This window comes from Suricata suricatta, chromosome 4 (assembly GCF_006229205.1).
Source record: "Suricata suricatta isolate VVHF042 chromosome 4, meerkat_22Aug2017_6uvM2_HiC, whole genome shotgun sequence".
Lineage (NCBI taxonomy): Eukaryota > Metazoa > Chordata > Mammalia > Carnivora > Herpestidae > Suricata > Suricata suricatta.
The window spans coordinates 150,249,220-150,276,077 of record NC_043703.1 but is presented as its reverse complement, the minus strand read 5'-3'; the positions used below and the strand labels follow the sequence as shown (position 1 = coordinate 150,276,077).

Here is a 26,858-nt window from a genome sequence, read left to right as displayed (position 1 = left end):
AGGTAGGAAAGGAAGAAAGCAGCTTCAAGGGGGGGGGGGGGACTGCCACCGCGGACTGGGACATGCTGATGAACCAGTAGGGCTATGAGAGGGGACAGTGACAAGTGGGTGGATCTAATGAACTCAGCATGGAATGCTGGGTTAGAAAAAAAAAATAACTCAAAGTCGAACATGAAAAAGTATTCCTGGCACCCCAAACTTTATGCCACTACTTTTAGGTTCATGATATGAACACCTAAGTGATAAAACCTTTATATTCAATATTGTGCTCAGAAGAATGCTTTTCTTCTGCAGACTTCTAATAAAAAATCCCTTACATGTTCAATTGAAAGAGATAGCATGGTTCATTAGTTTTCAGCACTAAACAGAAGTGGGTCAACATAAATGGTTTTATACAAAATACTGACTTCAACAAAATACAAAGCACTTTCTTTATCTTTCAGAAACTGAATATACAAAGCAAGTTTTTTTTCCAAAATATTTTCATAGGCAAAGGATTAAAAACGATTTTAATTATACACATATGGTCACAATTTTGCCTTAAAAAGATTGTTGGGAAATGTACATAAGGCCGCTTGTAAATGTACATCATGTTACTGTTATGTCCTATGTCCAGAGAAAAAAATGTTATCATACAGATTTGCTCTTCCTTGGGAATAGGCTATTCAAAAATACAGTACTCTTCTGTACAAAGAAAAAAGTCACATCACATTTAATAAGATGGAAAAAGCATTGGCCTCCATGGTCACCAAATATCTCAGTCCAATACTTTCTATTATGCACAATACCCTGACTTCTTGAAAGTGATCCAAATCCTAGTATGTCCATTATTAACAGAGTCAACAACTATGTTATAAAAGAAAATGTTTCCCACAATAATAAAAAGAAAGCTGGTTCATACTTCTGAAACCATATAAAGATAAAAAATTTTTAAAAAATCACTCTCGATTTGGAGAAATAAATTTACATTATACAACACTCGATTTGGAGAAATAAATTTACATTATACAACACTATATGCCAGGTCAAAGAGGGCAGGGACATAAATGTACACTAAAATGCAAATGTTTCCCAAAGAGATAAAACAAATTCCATTTACAGCATGGTTTACAAATGTACACCTGTACAACCAAGGGGAGCATCACTACCAACTTAGCAAGGCTTTTATAATAAACAGTGAAACAAGATTTGCTTTTAAAGTGTAAACTTACATCTACTACTACACACACAATGCGTATATTTATAGGAAGCAAAAAAAGCTATCTGAATATGTAGTCATGCTTAAATGTTGAGCTAACAAATTCACTTTTCAGTGGCCCCTTTTCACCTCTATCTGGTTCCTACTTTTGCAAAGTCTACTATGAAAAAGCAAAATAAAGCTCAACACTTCCTCAACATGTCCTTGTAAATCTATATAAGCAAAACAATATACAAATTTCCACTCTTTCTCAGATTGCAAACCAAACTGAAAAGTTAAAATGGGACTTAACTTTTCATTTAGTGCACTTAACTGAATGGAAGTGTCACCATGATTTTTTTCTCCTACCTCTTAACAACAATTACATGTATATACAATACTTCTGGACACTGCCAGAGACGTTTTAGGGCAGTATTTGTATTTAAAATCATATCCACTGTAAATAATGGAAGTTCTTTCATCTCAAATCATTAAATTCTTGTCTTGCTTGCCAAGATTTTATTTGCATGATAGTTTGTGAATTACCAAAATACAACTTAACTTTCTCTTTAAAATATTAACTTTTATGCAGTTGATTGTTAACTGGTTATAAAAGACTTCACACAAAGGACAAAAAAAAAATAAGGACTATAATTCTATATACATCTCTATAAACCTGTTGTGCTATGGGGTCCGTAGACCTATCAGACTGCAAGCCAGTTTATTAAAAGAATACTGTACTTTTCCTTTAAAAACTATTTTTTGTGACTTTACAAGGTAAAAATTTACAAAATATGTGACAGCTTTTTTTGATAGTTACATCATATACAGGCATTCTGTGCTTTGCCAGCAATCCAATCTGATAGGTCTCCACTCAGGGCTGAATATAATTTATAATTCACCACCCCCACCCCCCAAATATACACAAGAACCTTAAAAAATTTACAAATGGATGAATAAAGTCAATAAATAGTTTTGCTTTAAAAAAAATTTGAAGATTCATAGTTGAGTTGTGTTTTGATAATTCACAAAAGAAACGTTCTATTCACATGGTTACATCATCTTCTTTCTCTTTTTCCTTTACAGCATTCCATTCGGTGGTCCTCCAATAGGCCCTAGATCTGGGCTATTTTTCAAATAATATTTTTCCAACTTGGCCAGTATATGCTTCCCATATGTGTATTTGCGCAAAGTGGTAATGTGAGGTCGAATCTGAAAAACAAATAATCTGCTTATTAGTAAATCTAAGTTATTTTGGTTTCTGGTTTCTTAAAAAAGCACTCCTAAATCTAGGTGACTTAGTAGAATAATTGAAACTTTAATATTCAAATCCTTTAAAGAAAGCTTTCCTGAAAGCAGTTCATTCTGCTCAATCTCTCCAATTCCACTCTCAAAACAGTCGAATGAATAAACAAACCAGTACTTCTAAACTGTTAGATACGCAAACAGTTGACAGGGCACCAAAGGTAGCAGGGAAGCATCCCTAGTGAATTATTAAGTTCTTAAAAAGTTGAAGGCAGAATTTTCTCGCTCAAATCTGAGACAGAAATTCAACAGGAAATAGAGCAAAAGACATGAATGAGCAATCAGATGTGTGATTTTAAATTGTTCAAAATCTCACTAATAGTTTTTAAAATGCAAATGAGGGGCACCTGGGTGGCTCAATCAGTTGAGCATCTGACTTTGCACAGGTCATGATGTCACGGTTTGTGGGTTCGAGCCCTGCGTCAGGTTCTGTGCTGACAGGTAGCTCAGAGCCTGGAGCCTGTTTCAAATTTGATACCTCCCTCTCTCTCTCTGACCCTCCCCTGCTCGCACTGTCTCTTTCTGTCTCTCAAAAATAAATTTAAAAAAATTTAAAAAATTTTTTATGATCTATTTCTCTATGAAAAGAGGTCCAAAGAAGTTATGTATGTGTCCCCTGTTTCATAAGTAAGTTTCAAAAAACATGGAGTATTTAGTATTTCCTCCATTGGTTTTAAAGCTTGCTTTTTTTTTTTTTTTTTTTTTTGGAGTGAGCAAGCACATGCACAACTGGGGGGAGCGGGGAGAGAGAATCTCAAGCAGGCTCCATGCTGTCAGCACAAAGCCCAATGCAAGGCTTGATCCCACAAACCGTGACATCATGACCTGAGCTGAAATCAAGAGTTAGATGCTCAACTGACTGAACCAAACAGAACCCCTCTTCCAGTGTTCATTTTAACAATAAGATTTCCTAAGAAAATTGATAAATTTTTAAAGAATTGCTAGATTCTGGGGCGCCTGGGTGGCTCAGTCGGTTAAGCCTCCGACTTCGGCTCAGATCAGATCTCACGTTTGTGGGTTCGGGCCCCGCGTCAGGCTCTGTGCCGACAGCTAGCTCAGAGCCTGGAGCCTGCTTCCGGTTCTGTGTCTCCTCTCTCTACCCCTCCCCCTCTCATGCTCTGTCTCTCTCTGTATCAAAAATAAATAAAACATTAAAAAAAAAATTGCTAGATTCTAGGGAGAAGAATGAGAGAGAAAACTGCTTAAAAAAAAAAAAGCCCCAATCAAATTATCTTTAGAAAAATGCATTAGGTTATGCATGAGAAAACCTAATTAGATTTTAAAATCAATGTTCAACCTATTCATTGTGGCAAATCAAATTGATATCAATAAGACAGGTATGAGCAATGCTAAAGGCAGGTTAAATAGATAAGAAATAAATGTGATTTTACTGAGATTAGTTTAAGAAATTAATAAACGGGCACACCATACCTACATTTGTCAAAGGTTATCTACTCAGACTTTTTTCTCTAGTTACATCACATGAGGAAATTAAAATCTAGTAAGTTAAAATTATAGCCTGAAAGTCACGCAAACTGAATCATCTATTTTAAAGTGCTAAGCTGTGTTACCTTATGCATGATTATCTTTCTCTGGGCGGGCTCAGCCATGTCAATCATCTTCTGAACCACGTAATTGGCGTACTGGTCCTTCATCATGGTGTATAAGGCACTGTGAGCACCATCGTTCTGGCAGCAAACTTCATCAATCAGCAAAGCTCTTTCGGCGCGGGAGGCATGACTAACACACTTTTCTACTACGTTGCTAAAAATTAAAGCATATATACAAAAAATTATTTTGTTACTGTTGATAGCAAAATTTCCTTGATTTTAAAAGAACTTGCTCAACACATCAGAAGACATTAAGAGTGAAGATGGTGTTCTTTTATAATTCCCTTACCCTTTACTTAAAGAAAAACAAAGGAATCAGTATTAGAGAGGAACACATACTGGATATCTCCAAGTTTAGTTACATGCCTCTTAAAACTAAAATTACAATTCAAAAAAGAGGAAACAAGGTCATTAGTAAGGTCTAAGGCTTTCATTAACAAGCACTGAATTAATCTGCATTTATAGGTTTGGGAAGACCAATCATTTTCTGAATACATACTTCAAAAATGGCATATACATGGACAGACCAATTTGTCATGTAGAGTCTTCAAGAATAAAAGGAACAGTCTGTATGTGCTTTTTCCCTCTACTAAAAGAAAGATTATATTCAAATTCTATATTCTACATGCATTTGTTTACTAATAAAAGCTAAAGAGTTAAAAGAACTGACCCTTGGAATTAGAAAAATATTGCAATACCTGGCAAATTTGTGTTGACTCAAGGCTAAGACTTTTCCTCTGATTTCAGAAACAATTTTACTTTTGTCTTCAGATCGACCATGTTCCAGTACATGCTGAATAACGTAATTGCCATACTGATCCTAAGTACAGATATTTAAAAATTAGTTTCCGTAAGTCATCCCTTAAGAATAATCATTATTCTTTAAAACGAGGTTAATTGTTTTTCTAAAGATCCAGTAATATATAGTCAGGAGAATACCCCAAGCTTTTGTCTTACTGTGTGTTTTTACAGTGTGTTAATTTAGGAATAAATTATATTTCCCTATATCCTGAACCGCCGTCAGAAATACAGAAACACTTAAAGCTATTAGAGTTTATACCTGCACCAACTGCTCAGTATGTTGGTGGAGCTCCTCTAAGATAGGTAAAGTCTGCTCTGCAGTGCAATGCTCCAGGATGCGCTGGATCACTCTGCAGCCATAAGGATGAGTTGAAAGCACAAACACCTTAAAACAATTGGAAGAAATACATTTACTTTATCTGACATTTCTGTAAAGTTCTATGAGGCAGACAGGATTTTGATGACATGCTAAATTAATTTAAAATAGAAGGGTGGGGAGTCACCTTTAATATGAGTACCATCCTATTGGTAAGGACGGGAGAACGAGGTGCTCAATTTAGGAGCTAACAGATATTTTGATAAAAAGGAACTTAAACACATGACGGAGGGCAAAGAAAAGACTGCAGAGTGAAGGTAATGCCCAATGTTGATGACAGCTATTAATATGTATTAGTCACTAATTAATAGTATTTTCTGTGTTTTACTATACTGTCTTCTTCCCTTCTTTACTTCTCCCCAAAAATGTGGAAAACACTTCTGGGTTTCTAATTCTAATAGTTCTGATCCCAACATAATACAACTGATGGGGCACCTGGGTGGCTCAGTTGGTTTAAGTGTCCGACTCTGGCTCAGGTCATGATCTCAGTTCATGAGCTGAGCCCTACCTCGGGTTCCATGATGACAGCTTGAAGCCTGAAGCCTGCTTTGATTTCTGTGTCTCCCTCCCTCTCTGCCCCTCCCTTGTTTGCTCGCTCACTCTCTCTCTCAAAAACAAACATTAAAATTTAAAAAAGTAATACAATTGAACTCATATTTCCACATTTTTCAGCTTCAAAAAAAATGAAGCTATCTAGTGATGCACTCTATGAAAGAGGCAGAAATCACTGCATATTCAGTTTTGTGTCCTATTTTTGTATGACAGTACTGGATATGATAATCTTTCGATTTAGGAAAAAAAGAGTTAACACTCCTATGCTAAAAGAATGCCCAGCGAATCAGAAGACAAAAATAAATCTTACTTGTCCTTTGAAAGCATCAATGATGAACTGTAGTGACTGTGGCTGAACACATTCAATACATTTTTGTACAACATGGTTTCCATTCTGATCTTTCACACATTTAAGTACATGACCATCTAGCTCCTTTACCATTTCACTCTGCAAAGAGAAGAGGACATTTAAAAAAATCACCTCATCAAGAAACATTAACAAGATCAGAAAAAGAGTACAAAAGTATACTCAAAATTTTGCTGGTTAATTTTTTAGATATCAGACTTTAAAACCCCTCCCTCCCCACCCCACTCCGAAGAGAAGTCATTGAAGACAAGAATTACCAAAACATTTCGTAGGATTGCAACAAAAATGACACTTGATTAAAAAAAAAAATCTAGGGATCCTGAACCTGCCATATATAAACTACTCTCTTTACGTTATACACCTTCCCTGCATCTTTTTCAGTTGACTATATATACTTAATTCAGAATTCTATACTTTGTCTCTGCTTAGCACCCCCTTTCCTTAAAAATTATTTTTAATAACTACATGAGTCTATTAAGTGCAAGGAAAAGGGTAAGGAAATGAGCACTTAAGGGATATGTGACTTTCACATATTATATCAAAGCTAGATAGGAAGAAACTGGACATTTTTATTGTTTCTTAATGAGCTTATATTAAAGAACTCATTTAATATAACTTTTATCATTTGATACCTCCTCAGGGACAAATCCTTGGGAAATTTTAGATTTTTGTTCATTACCCAGGAAAAATGACCCCTTTCATTTTATTTCCTTGCTTACAAGTAAGGCATTCACATTTTAAATCTCTCTCACCCAAAAGAACTCTCAGCTACCTACTAGCATAATTGTAGAGGAATTCTGTTAAGCCAAAATACAACACATTTAGCTATAAACTAAATAACATAATAAAATGTTCTAAAGAATAGAAACAATACTATTATTCATTAACAAGTTCCTCTAAGGCTTAATCACAGTGCTTTATATTTTCCAGTATTAAAGACATTTAAAATCTTTATTATTTTATATAACTGACAATGTTATATTAGTTTCAGGTGTGCAGCAGTGATTAAACAATCATACATATTACACAATGTGCACCACGACAGGTACACTCACCAGACAGCGTCATTACATTATTGACTATATTCCCTATACTGTACTTTAATCCTTAATCTCTTTCACCTACTGCCTCCCCATCCCACCATCCACACCCCTCCAGCAACCAAGAGCTGGTTCTTTGTATTTAAGAGTTTGTTGTTTGCAAATTCAAGAAATGAATAAAAACTTGATTCTTATTCCTCAAAAATAAAAAGGTTGTTGTTTTGTGTATCAGATTTCACATATAACTGAAATCATAGGTACAGTCCTTTCTCTGATTGATTTAACTTAGTGTAATGCTTTCTAGGTGTGTCCATGTTATTGCAATTGACAAGACCTCATTCTTTAAAATGTTTTCATTTTAGTTTTAAAGAATTTTGTAATTTTATTCATTGTTGAGAGAGCGAGCGAGAGAGCGAGAATAAGTGAGGGAGGGACAAAGAGAGCGGGAGAGACAAAATCTGAATCAGGCTCTGAAGTGTCAGCACAGAGCGCTGTTGTGGGGCACCGCGAGATCATGACCTCAGCTGAAGTCAGAGCTCAACCAACTCAGCCACCCAAGAGCCTCAAAAATATCTTTAAAGTATCTATACCAGTTTGAGACTTATGATCAAGTATTTCTGTAAGCATCTATAATAATCAAAACTTGTCAATCTTCTTCCATTGTGACATATCTTTAATTATTCTAAAACTCAGGATTTTCTCTAAAGAAGTAATGCTATTTTCTCATAAATTTTAAATGGTGGGATTAATGTATACACACAAACATAGCCATCCATTCGGGAATTTATTATACAATAATGTATGTGGGTGGAGAGAAGAGTCAAAGCTGATATCTTTCCATATTTACTAATTATGGATACCTTTTTAAGAACTAATTGTGTCCTTTATTCTTACTATGTTTCACTGTAATACATAAGTTATATTGAAAATAGTTACCTATTTAGGGTTATAAATTGCATTCTTAAATTCTACTTAATTTCATGTGCGAACCATACTAATTAGTGATGCTTCACAATTTATTTTAACAATCTCTTATATTCTTGTCTATTTCAAATAATATAAAAAATTATTTTGATCAGTTACCAAAAACTTCCCAGGAGTATGACTGGAATTACATTAATCCTTTGTTAAGTTAAAACAGACTTTTTGCATCCAAGATTTGATATATTCTCATTTAATTTATAGGTGTTCTCTTTTCTCTTTAAAGAAATATGAAATCTTAACAGAATTCTTAGAACACATTTCCTATTGAATGAAAAGTTTTAAGAATTTTATGTATGGAAGTTTTAATTGGCATATAGAATGAAACAGGCTTTAAAATTTTTATCCTTTAGAAGAAATTGATGTCTGATTACAGGAAACAGAGAAGGAAAAAATTGTTTTGATGTCACAGAAATGAATTTTTAAATCAAAGTGTGGTTTTGCTTCTGTAATTTCATATTTACTGCTACAGTAGCTCAGTATTTTCTAGAGCTAACATATAAATCTGGCCTCATTTAAAAACTGGAGTACTTTTACCAGCCTAGGAGAAAACTGTGCACCACAGTTTTCCGGAAAGGTGACTGCTGAGCTGGTTCGTGCTTAGTATTTTCCTATAGGCTAGCGTCAAAGACGTGTGGGGGCAACTCTTACTCGGCAGCTGTAGGATTCCTTTTGGGCGCTGCATCTTGTGAGACCTCGGGGGGGGGGGGGCAGTGCGGGGGCAGAAATGTGTTAGGCAGATGGGGGTCTCGGTCTTCAGCTTTCTCGTGCAACCACCACAGCTCGAACTGTGCCGGTCCCCAGTTCTCCAGCTTCGTGTCCACTTGTCATCTCAAGTGAAATACAGCCGTACACGGTGAGAGTAGCCAGAGCTAAGTTACATACTAGCATGTTTGACTTTCAACAGTAATGAAAATGGTTTAGGATTTATATGTCTGAAAAATATACTAGTACATGGCTAATTAATATTTTATAGGAACCATCGTTTTCGGTGACTTCATACATATACATATATGTATGTATATAATATTTTGTGTGCGTGTGTGTGATTTTGTCAACTAAGTGCTGGTTCAACGTTACATCATTGTTAGAGTTACTGTAAGCAATGTGAATAGCATGTTTTTCCCAATCTGTTCTGAGCCTATAGTGTTTCCTTTGTGAACATATGTGTGTTGTATAGTTTGTATAGTTACACTGTACTGAAACATTAGCTTATTTGATATAAGGAAAGTATATATTGAATACTTGGTTAATCTTTTTTTAAAAAGATTTAAGTGTTCTTTTTTTTTTCAATCTTTAAACCAGACTTTGTTACATGTTATAAAGTTGTAGTTAAAAGAGATGTGCAGGGAAAAACTAGTTTTCAGTGTCTTAGAATAGAAACATAAGACTAAGATTTTTTTTGAAACTTATGAGACAGAGAGAAACAAAACATGGATGAGGGGAGGGGCAGAGAGAGAGGGAGACACAGAATCTGAAGCAGGCTCCAGGCTCTGAGCTGTCAGCACAGAGCCTGATGCAGGGCTGGAACCTGCAAGCTGTGAGATCTTGACAGAGCCGAAGTCCGACGCTTAAACCAATGAGCCACCCAGGCACGCTAAAGACTTTTTTTCCTCATTAAAATACCTTATTAATGCTTTCTGGAAAAAATAAAACAAAAATTTTATACGTGTTCTCACTTTGGCAGCATATACACTAAAAGTGGAATTGTACAGGAGCACCTGGCTGGCTCAGTTTGTTAAGCATCCAACTTCGACTCAGGTCACAATCTCACACTTCCTGAGTTTGAGCCCCCCACATGAGGCTCTACGCGGACAGATCAGAGCCTGGAGACTGCTTCAGATTCTGTGTCTCCTCTTTCTCTGCTCCTCCTCAACTCATGCTCTCTCTCTTAAACATTAAAAAAAAAAAAAAATGTTGAATGTACAATTAGCATGGCCCCAGTGCAAGATGACATGCTAATTGTGAAGCATAACGTATTTTTAGGTTAGCTACCTGGAATTTAAAAAAAGAAAAAAAGAGCACTCTATTGAAAAAAGAAAATTTTATTCTTGTGGTTACAAATACACTTTGAGGGGCGCCTGGGTGGCTTGGTGAGTTAAGCATCCGACTTCAGCTCAGGTCATATCTCATGACTTGTGGGTTTGAGCCCCGTGTCTGGCTCTGTGCTGACAACTCAGAGCCTGGAGCCTGCTTCTGACTCTGTGTCTCCCTCTCTCTGACCCTTCCCCAGCTAGCTCGCTCGCTCGCTCGCTCTCTTTTTCTCTCTCAAAAATTAATAAACATTAAAAAAAAAATTAAAACAAATACACTTTGGAAAAAGTAAAAGATATTCCTGACACTATAGGAAATCAAATAAGCAAGAGTAGTGTTCTGCTTACCACACAGTAGGCACTCAAATTATCTTCATTTAAAGATGAAGACATGTTGAAGAGAATGAAGAGGACAGATCAAAGATCTACAGTATAATACGTAACTAATAAGGTACTGTTTGAGACAGACTTGTAAAAGTATTTTATTCTTAAGGTGGAAATATTGTAAGATTATGAGATAAAATAATGATTTAAAAACTGAATAAAGTACAAAAATTTTGTCTTAACTTACAATTACCTGCTGGTCAGAGGAAATTGACTCTAAAGCTTTCTGGATAACACGACAGCCATACATCTGCAAGGCTAAAGGCAGAACATGCCCACGAATACGGGTGGCGAGAGCTAATTTTTGATCCAAACTCCCAAACTGATAAAAAAAGAAATAAGTATTAATAAAAATAAACATTATATTAATTTTGTTAAACCTGAATAACCCACTGTTTGCAGCCTATTCGTTCTAATTTGAAAATACCGCATTTTGTAGTCATGTAGAGAAGAGGATTTAGGTAAAAGCTAGTTAAGATAGATCTAGAACTGCTTGAAATAACTGCATTACTTTTATGGGGGGGTTAAGTCACACTATCTAAAATATCCTTGTTACTATACATTAACCATCTGTTATTCTTTTAAAGTAAACATTGTTACTCTTCATTTTAAACAAATAAAATACCCTCATCTTTAAAGTAATGAACTTCTGAGCCATACACTCAGACCAAATTATATTCAGACCAACTATATTCTGATGTTAACTGTGGAGGAATCAAGTCAAACTACAACACAGATACTTAGTTTTAAACTGAAAATTAGCTAAATTACAAAATACATGAAATCTAGCAAATCTCAATAAAGACTATGCTATTATCACTAATTTCTTCATCTAAGGCTTACTCTCAATTCTTTGTATTTTCAAATATTAATCAGATTAATATTAATCTAATTTAAAGTAGGCCCATATATTTAAAAATATTTTTGTGAAAAAATACACAGCATGTCACTTTAACCATTTTAAGTGCACAATTAAATGGCATTGATTATATTTACAATGTGTGCAATTATCACTACAAACTGTTTCCAAATCATTCCTGATGCCTCAAAGAGAAACACTGCATACATTAAGCAGAGACCCCCCACCGTACCCTGCCCTGCCCTCAGCGCCTGGTAAACCCTAATCTACTTTATACCTATCAATTTGGCTGTTCTGACTATGTCACATAAGAAAAACACTATGTCACATAAGGCTGTTTGTCCTTTTATATCTGGCTTATTTTACTTAGCTTCACCCATGATGTACTAACAGAACTTTATTCCTTATGGCTGAATACATTCTTATTGTATGTGTATACCAGCTTTATCCATTCACCTGTTGGGACACATGGTTGTTTCCACCATTTAGCTATTGTGAATAATGCTAAAACAAACCCTAGTGTTTGAGTCCTTGTTTTCAATTTTTTTGGGTGTATAGGAGTGGAAGTGCTGGGTTGTAAGGTAACTTCATGATTAATTTTTTAAGGATCTGCCAAGGGGCCTAGGTGGCTCAGGTGTTTAAGTGTCCAGCTCTTGACTTTTGGCTCAGGTCATGATCTCAAGGTCATGAGACAGCTTTGTGTCCCCCTGTACTGGGCTTCATGTGAAGCCTGCTTGAGAGTCCCTTTCCCTCTCTCCCTTTCCCTGGTCACAAGTGCTTTCTCTCTCTCTCTCTCTCTCAAAAAAAAAAAAAAAAAAAAGTTTGAAGGACGTACCAAACTTTTCACAACAGCTCCACCATTTCACATTACTACCAACAATGTATGAGGTTCCAATTTCTCCAAATCTCCACCATGTTATTCCTATCACCACCCCTTTATAGCCATCCTAGATGTCACGTAGAACCTCACTGTGGTTTTGATCCACATTTCCCTAAAGACTAAGGATGTTGAGCTTCGTTTCATGTGCTTATTGTCCACTTGTATATCTTCTGAGGAGAAATGTCTACTCAGGTCTTCTGTCCAATTTTCTTTATATATTTATGTGTGTATTTCTACATAATCTCTATACCCAACACGGGGCTCAAACCCACAACCCTGAGATAAAAAGTCACATGCTCCACCAACTGAACCAGCCAGGTGCTCCTCCTGTTATGTTATTTTAATGTTTATTTATTTTTGAAAGAGTGCAAGCTTTCTCTGGAGGGGCACAGAAAGGGGGACAGAGGATTCAAAGAGGGATGTGAGCTAACAGCATGGAGCCCAACATAGGGCTCAAACTCAGAAACTCTGAGATCATGACCGGAGACCAACTGACCGAGCAACCCAGGTGCCCCTCTCCTGTCCTTTTTTTAATAGGGTTGTCTTTCTGTTGCTGAGATTTAGGAATTCTTTATAAATATTTTTTCCCAAGTGCTTATTTTTATATGAAAACAACTGTTACCCAACGTTCTCACCTTTTCTAAGCATTCAGCACATAGCTGGATATACAAGCGTGTATACGTGCTTACCTCAAAAAATTTCTGTATGACATAGTTTCCAAAAACATCTGTCATTAACTGATAGGCTGCTTGTAGAATTTCACTAAATACCATCTGTCGCTCAGCTGGAGTAGCTCTCTCTAGTTTTTGTTGTATGAATCTATGTAGGAAACAGTTTATATGTCACGACAGCACACTGAGAACAAGCTCCTACAAAGTCTGTATGTGACGTAGTACACACCCCTACGTATGTACACATAAAATTACCTCCAGGAATAGTATTAACACATCTAATACTATAAAACAGCAAATTTAAAGCAAAAGAGTCAAAAGCCATGAAGCATTTCTTTATAATGCCTTAATTTAAAATAACCACGAATTAGGCAGAAGTTTAGATATAAATATGTTTAATCTTCTTAAGTTTGTTCTGGTTGCATTATAATCAATGAGAAGAAAACTAGATTTTATTGGTTAGTCATACAGTTTTCATAATATTACTGAATATCTAAGCTTAGAACATAATGAAAGAACTCCTGAGAAATGAATCATCAAACACAAATGAATTCCTAGGCAGTGTGTGTGATAGAAGACTTCTGCTACTCTTAAGGAATTTTCAATTTTAGGGAGATAAAATAAAACCATAAAAGGAAAAAATAATTAAACTTAATAAATGTATTACAATTCTATTTTCCTTTTTGTGATCTACCTTGAGAACACTATTCACATGTACCTCAAGTACTACAGAGAACATGTACTATGTTTAATGTACAAAGGCACCAAATTTTTCTAGAACAAAAGTGAAATGCTTCAACGTAAGACACATCACATCAAATACAAATCTATGAAGGAACATAAAAGCATTTAACTTGCGTTTTCAATTTTTTCTTTTTTAGATAAGGACTACATCAGGGACATTTATATCCACTAATGTAATTCAGAGCATTCTTTTCAAAGGAAAATGAAAGTTGAGTGTATTCAGAGTCAATGTAATAAAAATAATAGGAAAAAAAAGGGCAATGCTATATTTTTGTTATAAAAGTATTCTCATTATAGAAAACTGGGAAACCAGAAATAATTTAAAAACCTGTGTTTATATCATATATCCGAATAGCGAAGAAGTTCATATTGGGCATTTATTTTGTAAAAACTTCCTTAAATGATCCTAGTCAAGAAAATTTTAGGCTCCTATAAGGCAGTAATTTTGTTTTAAATTTATAATAGTTTATTGCCAAATTGGTTTCCATATAAGGGCATTAATTTTCAAAGCAAAAATATAAATCATAATCACCTACCTAGAACCATGCTGGTCTTGAGAAAACTCAATTATGTGTCCAATCAAGTCTCTAAGTTGAAGGTTTGGGAAGCGGTTGTTTCTGAAGTCTTCCAATAATCTGCTTCGGCCAGAAGGCATAATATCAGACCTATTGTACCGGAGCCGGGAAGGAGGAAAGAGCTGGCTGCTGGAGCTGAACAGACTGGAAGTGCTTGACGCACTCCGGTATTTTGCTTCTGCTCCAGGCGCTGCAGAGATATATCGACCACTACCATTTGTCAGGCCTCCTACAACAAAGCAGCTGTGGTCAGCACATCTTTTTGACAAGGCCATTCCTCAAATAAGAGTTACTTACACTAAAAATTCAACCAAAAAAGAAATAACCACACCACTAACCACTAATCCCTATATGTTATAACAGGAAATTAATACTGGAGGGAAAATTTCACACATTTACTTAATGTGTGTGAGGAGGAAGAAAGAGAGACTAGAAAACATGAGAAAAACCAACCTGTATTTATTTTTGGCAGTTTGAATTATAATATCTAATGTCATACATAAAACTTGTATTTGTTCTTGGAAGCTTAGTTTGAAACATAATTACAGCAAGTAATGTCATATATACTAATATTAATACCAGAAAACTAAAACCACCAACAAAATTTCCAGTTTATTAACAAGGTTGCAAATAACTAAGCAAACTCAAGATTTGAAGTCACTGAAATACAGTTGGACTGAAATTTACTTGCAGTGTTACTGGAACACTGAGAGCTAAATCTGTACATTTTTGGACTATATTTTTAAAAATGCATCATTTGATCACAGATATACCTCTATGTAAAGAAAAAAACAAGTTTTTAGAAAATGAACTCTGTGTACAACATGGGGCTCAAACTCATGACCCTGAGATCAAGAGTTGTATACTCTGCTGACTGAGCCAGCCAAGAGCCCCAAAAACCATTTCTTAAAGAAAATAAATCCAAATTACATCTGATTTTAAAATATTTAAAAAATTATAAAGGCATACTCTCCATAAAATACTATTATTCTATTGATAAGAACTAAAAATAAACGTGTTTTTTCCCTAGAGCTTTAATCTTGATCATCTGAGACACATAAAAAACTTCCTTAACTTATATCCCATACCAAATAAGAAAATTAAAGGGCAGTCGATAGAAACAAAAAAATACAAGTAGGAAATTGTTATTACAGTAACAATTTAAAAGTACTTGACAGTGTCCTTTTAAAAAACAAAAATGTATACAAAACAATAACATGCAGATTTAGTAGTTCAGATAAACAAAATCTTCCATCAGCTTTATGCTATTGTATAGCATCTCTATGTAGAGTAGGGCTATGTATACAATCCAGATCACAGGGCAAAGATGATGCCAAGGACACACTGTCAGTGCAAACTTGCACAGTTATACAGAGGCATTTAAAGGCAAAAAGAGTTATAGGGACAAGGAAAAGTAAGACAGTTGTAATCCTGAGAGTGAACTGAGTTAGAACATTCCTCTTTTGCCCTCAGTCCCCACTGCTCTAGATTTTCTTTGTGAAATTCCTACCATCCAGAGCATTATACATATAAGTCATAGGACTCTCCAGTCCCCTTTCCAGTGTAGTGCCACAAAATAAGGTTCACCTACAAGCTAGATACCTGGTACCTGAAAAAATGTCTGACAGACAGCGGGTCACACTAAGATTCACTTTTTATATAACATTAACTGCCTTTACTATCTAAGGTAGGTCATTTAACAAACCATCTTATATACTAAAACCATTAATTTCAAATTCTCATATTCATGCCACTATCTTAGTGTTCCTGTATGAAGAATCAAAAATGTGAAATAATTCAGTGTTTTAATACAGTATTGATTTCCTCAATACTCTTAAACCTCTAGCCCCTATTGTTTCTATTTATACAGTCCTATCCACTGTTCCCTAGCCCATTTGAATCTCTAACAATTAGGGATGCTCTCTATCTCATTCCAGTCCGTTCTTACAAAAAATTGTGAAAGTGTCCTGCTACAGTACATCCTCTCGATTCTTTAGCCTAATTATCAGTCCTTGTTCTGAACCTATTACACAAATTTCCTAGGAGAACCCTAATTTAATTGTTCGCTTCTACTGTTCATGATGATCTCTGCATCACTGCTTACCTTACCTCAAACGTAAGGCCCAAACCTACACTTCTTTAACCTTAATACACTGAAGATTTTCCACACCAAATTCAAAATATATACTTACCCCCAGAAATTACCATGCCAATTTTATTTCATACCTTCTAATATCTAACAGGAATCTCTCCCATGTCTAGATATTCTTTGATTATATTCTATCGGTTCCCTAACACCACAAACTCCTGATGCACTTGTTGCCGACTTAAAATGTCTCATAATGCGTAACTGCATTAGTTTATAGAAACCTCAAAATTTCAGTTCTGGAAGTCTACTTAGCATTTTCATTTACAAAACTGTAAAAAAATTCACTCAGGGCAGGATACCTTCCTTTCTCTATGAATTAAATAAGCATTTAAAACGCAATTGTAACATACACTGAACGTTTTAAATATGATTATCTAAATATCGAAAGCATGCCATCCAAAACCTACTTTGAATTAAGGGACCTCTTACAAAATTGGGCTATAGTCTTCAAAAATATGTAAGTCATAATAAAAGACAGAAATAGTGCAAGATTAAAGAAAAATAAAGGGCCATGACAAATGAACGTCATGTGTGAGTCCCCAAATCAATCTCTTTCCCAATCCTCACCCTCTCCTGTCCCCCTCTGGCAAAGTTTGAAGAAGTTGGCTTACTTTTCTTATTGTGATATTTATTTATATCATTGTTAATTTCCTGACTTTGATAACTGTAGTTACATAAAAGAATGTCCTTATTTTCAGAAAACATACATGGGCATATTCATGGGTAAGCAACAGTATGTATGCAACTTCCTTTCAAAAGTATCAAGAAAAAAAAACTGGAGATGAGGGAAGCAAATATGCAGAGAAGGAGAGAGAGGAAGAGAGGAAATGAATAAGAAAGCAAATGTGGTAAAATAACCTTTTGAAAATCTAGGTAAAGGATCTGCTGTAAAAAAAAAATTTTTTTTTATCAGTGTTACAACTTCTCTATTATGTCTCAGATTATTCCAAAATTAGTGAAAAACAGCTGACATCCCCCTTAGCATTCGCCACTTGTTAATCACTATTTGGCTAAGAATGCACTGGCCATGGTGCTCTGTGCTATAATCTCCCAGATGACTGGTCAAGTGCAATAGGCAGCTGGCCAGGCAGGAAACCGTGTGCTGCCCCTTACATGCTATTTATGTAAGGATTTTTCAAGTTCATTCTTGACAACTGAGTGAAGGCAAACACCATATAATTATCCTAGAAGATATAATGGGATTTTTTTAGTTTTCATTAATTTCCTTGAGAAATCTGTTATGGTATAATCCTTCCTATTATTAATCAAAAATAAAAAAAGAGAAAATTACTGGGAAAAACCCAGGGTAAGAAAAACAATGTAACAACTGAACAAGCACAAAATAAATAAACCTGATTAATCCTTTCATTCTTTTCTACAGGCAGAAAATTTGGAATGGTAGCTCCTAAACCTATCAAACCTGTGTATTCTTTGGAAAATACAGATCCCCTCTGAGGCTTACTCAAGACCTACTGAATTACCCTTAGTGGATAATGTTTATTAAAAAAACAAATCTGAAATCTATTCTGATAGAAGAGTCTAAAGGCTAATGAATTAGATTTCAAGATAATTCAAGGTTTCATTTTACAGCAGGTTGTCAACTACTAATTTCAAATAGAAACGGTAATCCTAGCAGTTCTGGAGTCCTGAAAAGGCTCCAACTACACAGACTATTAGGAAGTGTTGGTTTCAAAAATCAACGTTCTGAAAAACTCAGGAAATGGTAAGATGATAACAGAAGATGGCCAGTTAGTTGGAGTAGGCAAAGTGATTCACAGTGGTAGAAAAAGTCTATAGAAAAAAGTCTAAAATGAGGACAGTCTAAATCCTCAAAGGATAAAATTGATCAGACCTTTGTCCTGAGTTCTGGAACATCACTGTAAACAGGGTTTATGTGTTCAAAATAATCAGTACTTTTCACTTCCTTGAGAAAGTCCATTTAATGACTTAATATTCATAAATGATACTATATGCTAGACCCAGAGGGTCCGTGAGGATCCTTTAAAAAAAAGGGCAGGAACCACTTATCGAGCATTCTTTATTAGCCACCAAGACAATGAACTCTGCATAAAATACTATACCGTGTTGAATTGTGACTCCCCAAAAGGTTGTCATTTTAAGTGACTCAGCTGGAGTAATCTACCACAGCAACCGTGGGAAACTAACACAGATTTTGATACTTATAGTGACACATTACTATAAAAAAAATCCTTAAAAATAAAAAGGTGACATTGCAGTTGGGCAACGGGTAGAGTCTGGAAAATCTGGAGTTGTTCACAAAAAGCCTAAATTGCCTTGAAGAAGGAGCTGGCAGAAACGTGTTTATTAAAAGCAATTCTGGTGAGGGCTCAGACAGACATGAGGAACTTATCAAGAGTGGCGACTGTCTTAGAGAATACGAATGTTGTCATGAACAATATTGGTAGAAATATGAATGCTATAAAAATGTTCCAAGTGAGGTCTCAGAAGAAAATGAGAAACATGTTATTAGAAATGAGAAAACTCAACTGAAATGTGTTATGTAGGGCAGAAAGCAAAACTGCTACAGAGATTTAGCTGAGATTTAGCGGAGAATGCTATGGAGATTTAGCTGAAAAAGCAAAACTGCTATTGAGATTTAGCTTAGACTTTCAAGCAACGTGCTGAAGGTGTGGTCTGGTTTCTCCTCATTCCTTATGGTGAAGTAACAGGAAGATAATTTGAAGGAACTGTTTACTTTTTTCTTTATTTTGAGAGACAGCATGTGTGCACAAGTGGGGGAAGGACAAAGGGAGAGAAAGAATCCCAAGCAGAGTCCACGCTGTCAGCACAGAGCCGGACATGGGGCTCAATGTCTCGAACCCTGAGATAATGAGCTGAAATCAAGAGCTGGATGCTCAACCAACTGACCCACACAGGCGCCCCTAAACAAGGAACTGCTAAGCAAAAGAAAATCAGCACTTGATAATCTGGAAAAGTCTTAGCTTCTCCAGACACAATGCTGAGGATGCAGAGTCAATAGGTGTAGCTGGACAGTCCCTTGACATTAATAGGGAAGACCAACAATTTTTTTTTGAGAATTTCACATCTACAGACACACTGTCAGCCTGGCCTGAAAGAGTTAGAGATGGGATGGAGTAAAAAGGACTCAGAGCAGAGTCAGAGATGCAAAGGCTAGAGAGGTGGGACAGCAGTAGATCCAAAGGTCGGGGCACCTAGCAAACAAGGATTATTCTCAGGCCTTGAAACAAGTGAAATTTGCCCTGCTGGCTTTCAGACTTGCATGGTACTGTAACTCCTTCATTCCTTCCCATTTCTCCCTTTTGCAGTGGGTATGTCTATCCTATGCCTGTCCCATTACTGTATTTTAGAAGCAGAGGACTTGTTTTGTAACAAGATCTATAGGTAGAGAATTTTGTCCCAGGATGGACCATATTAGGCATCTCACCTGACAGAGAAGATGAGATCTGGACTTGAGTCATTTGGATGAGATTTTAGACACTGCACTGATGATAGGTTGGATTACGATTCTTGGGGATGCTGGTTTGGAATGAATGTATCCTTCATGAGGGCCAAAGAGGGATTCGGGGGAACCAGAAGGCAGCCTATACTGGGTTGAACTGAGTCTCCCAAAAAAGTTTATTCAATTCTTAACTCCTGGAACCTGTGAATTTGATTTTATTTGCAAACAGGATCTTTGCAAATGTAACCAAGTTCAAATGAGGTCATAGTGGATCAGGTTAGGCTTCTACCCAAAGATTAGTGTCCTTGTAAGAGAAGGAAAATTAGGGCAGAGACACACAGGGAGAATGCCATGTAATTATGTAGGTGGTGATGGGAGGAATGCATCTATAAGGCAAGGAATGCCAAGGATTGCCAGCAACCACCAGAAGCTAGGAAAAGGCAAGAAGGAAGGACTGCCTCTAATAGGACATGGCCCTGACAACACCTTGATTTTATTTTTAGCCTCAAAGTATGAGACAATAAATTTGTGTTTTAAACCACCTAGTTGTAGTAGTTTGTTACAGCTTCACTAGAAAACTAATATATATGCTCTCCTCTTAACAACGGGACAGGAAACAAGGATATTATCTCAATTTCATGTGCGACACAATAGGCGTAGAGAAGCTAACTACTTTATTCAAGGATGAATAAATGATGAGCAGACTGAGTTTTTAAAGAGCAAGTATATCTGAATAATTCACTTAAAGCATTTAAATATAACCCACTATGCCTCATGAAGAACATTTAATATGACCTAACATTCTTTTTTATAACCTAAAAAAAATTTTTTAGTGTTTATTTTTGAGAGAGAAAGAGAGAGAGACAAAATGCAAGTGGGGGAGGGGCAGAGAGAGAGAGAGAGAGAGAGAGATGGGTTCAGAAGCAGGCTCAAGGCTCTGAGCGGTCAGCACCAAGTCCGACATGAGGCTTGAACCCACGAACTATGAGATCATGACCTGAGCCAAAGTTGAATGCTTAACATACTGAGTCACCCAGATGCCCCTGTTATATGACATTCTTAAATCTGGAACACACTTGACGTAAGTTACATGGATAATAAATCACATAAAATTTCTCTAATGGTTATTAGCTATATATTTGCCATATAAAGACACAAAATTTTACCAGAAAAAGAAGGAGGTTTCAAGGAGTTTAAAAACCCATGAGATTCTAAGTAAAAGTGTATTCTCCCAGGGCGCCTGGATGGCTCAGATCATGATCTCATGGTTGGTGAATTCGAGCTCTGCATTGGGTTCTGTGCTGACAGCTCAGAGCCCAGAGCATGCTTTGAATTCATTGTCTCCCTCTCTCTCTCTTCCCTCCCCCATTCATACTCTCTTTCTCTCAAAATCAACCTAAGTGTAGACTTCCACATCATTTTAATAGGCTAATAAAAAAGGAAAAAAGCATGAATATATCAGGTGTGTTACCTTAAAGTTGTATATCTTATGACAATATGTAAAGCAACCATTAGATATAAACTATAATCCAAAATAAAAATCTGTTGTTTTCCATTTCTATTGCTGGCAGTTTTTTTTCTAAAAGCAATGAAATAACCTTAACCTTGTAGCCTCTAGTTAGGATTAAACTTCCTAAAAAATATAAAGGTAAGAGGGAGCCTATCACAACAAAAGATATTTAATAATCTTCCCTTGTTCATCAAAGAGCATTTAAACAGACTGAGGGGCATCTGGGTGGCTCAGTCAGTTGAGCATCCGACTTTGGCTCCAGTCATGATCTTACAGTTGTTGAGTTCAAGCCCTGTATCAGGCTTGATGCAGTCAGTGCAGAGCCTTCGCTGAATCCTCTGTCCCCCTCTCTTTGCCCCTCCCTCACCTGTACTCTCTCTCTCAAAAATAAATAAACCTTTAGAAAATAAATAGCCAGACTGAGTTTCACACTAGTACTACATCATTTCTATTACTAACTCATCTTGGTGATTCCCATGATACTAACAAAAAAGGCTAGTTTGGTTTCAAAAACTGCCTGAACCTTAATCTTTCAGTGAAAACTACTTTTGTAACTGCTAAACAGGAGGATTCCTTAAAAACAACCTATGCCCCCAGAATCATAGTAGTGGGGTGAATTTCATTCACTTCCTGATACAGACAGGTGGGTATAAATATCTTCCGGCACATCTCAAGCCACCCTCACAGACCTCACCTCATTTCCGCTCTCTCTGGTTAATACTTTTGGTGACAGCTAATTAACCACTGGACTACATCTGCATTTCTTTTAAAATATTCCTGTTGCGACTTCATGGCCAGCTGCCCTGACAGGGAAAAAGGAAAACTGTAGGACTTGGATTTTTTTTTCTCTTAAATCAGGGTTACTCAGTGAGTTTATGCAAATGTTAAGGTTGCTTCATAAACTTGAATATCAGGGAGCAAAACTTTGATCCTAGACAAACATTATAGGCACACTAATTTTCTCTCTTGATGGGGCTGTTACAGGGGTGAGAAGAGGGCTGAACTGCAAAGGTACTGTGAAAGACAGATTTAACCCAGACAAACCTAAACCTAACCCAACGTCCAAAATCCAACCAAACCAAATGTGTACACACATAAATAAGAACTCTACAACTGACTCATAAACCATTTCAAAGTGCAGTACTCTAAATAATGTGATCGTATGTAACACTCTGATCAGAAAACACACTGACTGGAACCAGTAAATAATGTTTTAATGTAGAAATCCAAGTAGAATGTAAAATGATTTTTTAAACAAGAAAGTACCAAGTGTCCTAGAAGAGATTCACCAATAAAACACAAAGAAACAAAACCCCTCAAATTCAATTACCCAAACGTCTGTTGAGATTTGAACATGCTTATAGTTGTGTAGAAAGGTCTGGGCTTTCTTGCTTTTCTAATATAAATCCAATGTGTGGTAAATTTGATACCAAAAAAAAAAAAAAAAACAAAAAAAAAAAAACCCACATGAAGAAAAAATGGCAATTCCAATGGAGAGAATCATTATGTTTTTATAAAACAGAATCAAAGTGCAATAAGGCAACAGCATTACAATGATTCATTGTAACCACTGGTAGACATGTCTATATTCAACACAGCTACCATCTCCGTGATGGTGAGTAGGGACAGTGTTTTATGACTTAACATTGTATATCTAGTCAAGAGTTGGGCATGTAGGTATTCATTATTGGCTGGATAAATTAATAGGGAAAAATTCTGCTCAGACACAAAAATTCTAAAATTTAGGTCAATGAAACTACTCACATAAAATAAACATAAAATAAGAATTAATTTCCACATAACTTAAGCTTATTATTATTCTATTTAAAATATCACATAAAGAATGTATCTGTTTTAACTTAAAAATTAGCAATAAAATATTTGAAGAGATTACCAAAGTAAAATTTTAATTTGGATTAAAAGTCAATTGTCAGCAAGTATCTAAAGCAGCCAATACAGTGACATTCCAAATCAGTTTTCCAATCAATCACAATAGGCTAAGTTATATTTTAACACAATTTTATAAATAAAGTTCACAAAAATTCCAAAGTTAGGGAACAGGAAAAGACCCTTTATCTATTCAGAGAGATATTAGACAGAAACAAAAGCATTCCTTGAGAAGCAGTACAGTATCTTGGACTAAGCCAGAAAAATCGTGGGCTCAAAATTTTTCTTCTTTACTAACTTCATGACTATAAGCCAGTTACTTAATTTCTTTGATAATAATATGTGTATGTGTGCATGTGTGTATAGTGTCAAAGAGAAGTCCAAGTTCATTTTTCTCTATGTGGATATTTAATTGCTCCAGTCCTATTTACTGAAAAGACCACCCTTCCTCAACTATACCAGAGTGGCACACTGGTCATAAATCAGGTAAACCTAAAGGAGTAAGTCTATTTCTGGATCCTCTATTCTATTCCACTGGCTTATTTATCCCTGTGCCAATACCAGATTTTTAGTTGCTACAAGTTTATAATAAATTTTGATGTTAATTTGGATCTGTAAAATTGTCTGGATTATCTTCAACTGTCTTCCCATTTACATGTAAATCAGCTGGTCAATTTGTTTAAAAATCCTGAAAAACTCTTGAAACTGCTAAATCTATTCATCAAATAGAAGAAATGTGATGTCGTTATAATACTGAGTCTTTCCACCCCCACACATGGTATGCCCATCCACTTATTTGTCTTAACTTCTGCCAGTATTTTACAGTTTGTAAAAATCTTGACCTTCTTCCATTAGACCTGCTCCTGGGCACATTATGATGAAACAATCACACATGAAAATATTCTCAATGTAAGTCAATTTTCAATGTCATCCCATGTTGCTTTCATTTTCAAAGATTATTTGGATAAAGCTACCAATATCTCTAGAAGCACATCTACATATATTTTAAGAGCTGTATTTTTGATCCTACATTTACTTAATGGACATTGCTTAGTGTATAAACAATGCAATGATATAACTTCTAGGTGACACTTTGGCAGATTAAAATAATTATTAAGGTGCATGAAGATTTATTTGCTACCTCAGTAAAAAGAAAATAAGGTAAAGAATTGAGTGGGAAGGTGAAATGCAAATGTGAAGGTAGAGCAGACAAAAAGGAAAGCTTTAAAAGGACAATGAACAATGATATACAATCAGCAAAATTAAAGAAAGGAAAGGTTCCATTTTGGAAAATATCAAAGGGGAAAAAAGCTTGAAAATATATACAAAAAGAAATCTGATTTTTTCTATTTTCTGTCTCTCATCTATAAACTTTTGTCCCCCTCCCCCAAACTTTAAAGTATGCAATAGCAAGCAGAGTTGAGATAAATGGAAGGAAAGAACATAGGAAGGGGGAAAAGGCATTAGGGAGATGACAGACGACAAAGTCAAAGGTTCATATGACCCCCCCCACCCCCACCCCACCAGGGATCCAGGAACTGAGTTAAAAAGGAAGTATGAACTGGAATAAGGTCAGATGTAAATTATAATTTTTTTCTTTTCAAGGTGTCTTTCTCCCTGTGAGCACTACTGGAAATTTGAGTGGGATAAAATCCGCCCCCAACCTTTATTTTGTCATGAGAAAATAGGCTTCTACATATTTAATGTCAGTAGAATTCCTACAATCATTGTGGTATATAAAAACTGTTGCCAGAGATTTCCAAACCTGGTACTTTAAACAAGCACTCCCAAATTATTCTGATGCTGAACCACGGACTCAGATAACGTATTTACTAGTTCTAAACCTGAGATTATTTTAATTGACTTAACTGTTGAAAATATTCTCAGTCATTAGAACCACAAAGTCAAAGATAATGTTATTAAAGGAAAATGAATAAAATATTATAAGTGCAAAAATTAATTTCTGTGATAAATCTGTATACAGAAATGAAACAAAATGAACTCTTCCATACAAGTAATAATTTTGGAAATTTCTTCATAGCATACTTCATACCCATCACCGAATAAAAATGACTTTTAGACCCAACAAAGGGTTTGAAGCAATACTCTAATTCACATCACTGTTTGCACCTGAAATGTTCTGTTGAGAGCAGGAGCTCCTGAGATGCCCGCCTTACGATTAACACATATTCTCATTTCATGAAGTAGATTATATTTAGACATTCTCAAGAATAACTAAAATGAGAAAGAAAGGACCTAGAAGTTTAAAAATCTTCTATACAACTTAAAAAATATATAACCTACACCATTGTGAGGTACAGTTTCAGAGACTGATTAGAATGCTGTTGTTTATATACTTTGTGAAACTGTTCAGTTTATTATGGAATAGCGTAACAGAAAAAGCAAGGATAGCATCAGTGGTGAGAATGGTGTTCTAGCCTCAATTCCATCATTTACTGGTTTGGGCAAGTCTCTTGGGCTGGTAAGACCTATATTTATCTTTAACGGGCATATTGCTCAGCCAGTCTACCTTAACAATTAGGATGAAATGAAATAATGAATATGAAGGTGCCTTAGGAAACTATTCAAACGCTATTCAGTTACAAGCAACTTATTACTTAAAGGATAATAGTACTTTCAATAAAAGCTTCAAAATAACTTACATTGTTTTCTGTTTAAAGGGCCACATACAAACTCAGAAAAACTGCACACAGCCTTTAAACCGATTTGGTCATACTTGTTTTAATTTTTATTTAAATATTTCAGTCTAAGAGAAGGAGCTGACAAAATCTGCCAAAGTTTGCAGTTTTAATAGATGTTAACTTCTACTTAATAGGAAAAATTATCCTAACAGTTAATTTTACTCTGCCTATTTTAACATAAAAATCTTCTGTGATTAGAAAATATGTTGTAGAATTTTCTAATCCATAACAAGCACTGAATCTGATTACTGAATACATGACATTAATGGATTTTCAGAAATGATAGTCACCTTTCAAACTAGATTTCACATAGTTCAAAGTTTGAAATACACTTTTTCATTCCCTTATGAAAAACATCAGCCAGCTCAAATACGAAGAGGCACAAGGAATAAGCCATTATTTTGTCACCTCCTAAGTTCAATAAAAATACAGAATGTTGCTTTGTATCCAGGAAGCTCCAGGATCCATCTAATTACAATGAGCATAAAGATGAACATAAATCAGGAATCACTAACATGTTTTAGATCAATGTAATATGAGAAAATAATTCACTTAATGTTGAACACTTAACCTAAAGCCCAGAATATGACACTACTCTTTGCATTTCAAAATAAAAACCATTAATTTTAAGCTTCTTCTTTTTCCTTGTTCTTTCCTACTTATTCCTCTGACTCACAGTATTTTAAGTGCTGCTTTTTAAAATTGTCCTTAAAAAAATAACAATAAGTTTTAGTCAAACGGGAGCCAATCTGAAGGGCTCCAAATAGCCAAGGTAAAATTTTAGGATAAAAAAAAAAATGTATAAAAAATTGA

General features: G+C 35.5%; 1 protein-coding gene across 9 annotated transcripts in view; it reads right to left on the bottom strand.

The window, feature by feature from the left end:
- Nucleotides 1-979: 979 nt before the first annotated feature.
- Nucleotides 980-26,858, bottom strand: part of PUM2 (pumilio RNA binding family member 2) — a 94,760-nt gene continuing 68,881 nt past the window's right edge. For 5 of the 9 annotated variants that reach the window (XM_029938237.1, XM_029938243.1, XM_029938239.1 and 2 more), the window contains 8 exons: nucleotides 14,317-14,584; nucleotides 13,055-13,184; nucleotides 10,814-10,948; nucleotides 6,132-6,269; nucleotides 5,153-5,278; nucleotides 4,791-4,912; nucleotides 4,054-4,246; nucleotides 980-2,389 (listed from right to left, as the gene is read on the bottom strand). In XM_029938237.1, the coding sequence (XP_029794097.1) occupies nucleotides 2,258-2,389; nucleotides 4,054-4,246; nucleotides 4,791-4,912; nucleotides 5,153-5,278; nucleotides 6,132-6,269; nucleotides 10,814-10,948; nucleotides 13,055-13,184; nucleotides 14,317-14,584 (1,244 nt within the window). In that variant the 3' untranslated portion in view covers nucleotides 980-2,257. The remainder of the gene's footprint in view (nucleotides 2,390-4,053; nucleotides 4,247-4,790; nucleotides 4,913-5,152; nucleotides 5,279-6,131; nucleotides 6,270-10,813; nucleotides 10,949-13,054; nucleotides 13,185-14,316; nucleotides 14,585-26,858) is intronic. The other 4 variants (XM_029938240.1, XM_029938244.1, XM_029938241.1 and 1 more) reach the window with 1 other exon arrangement.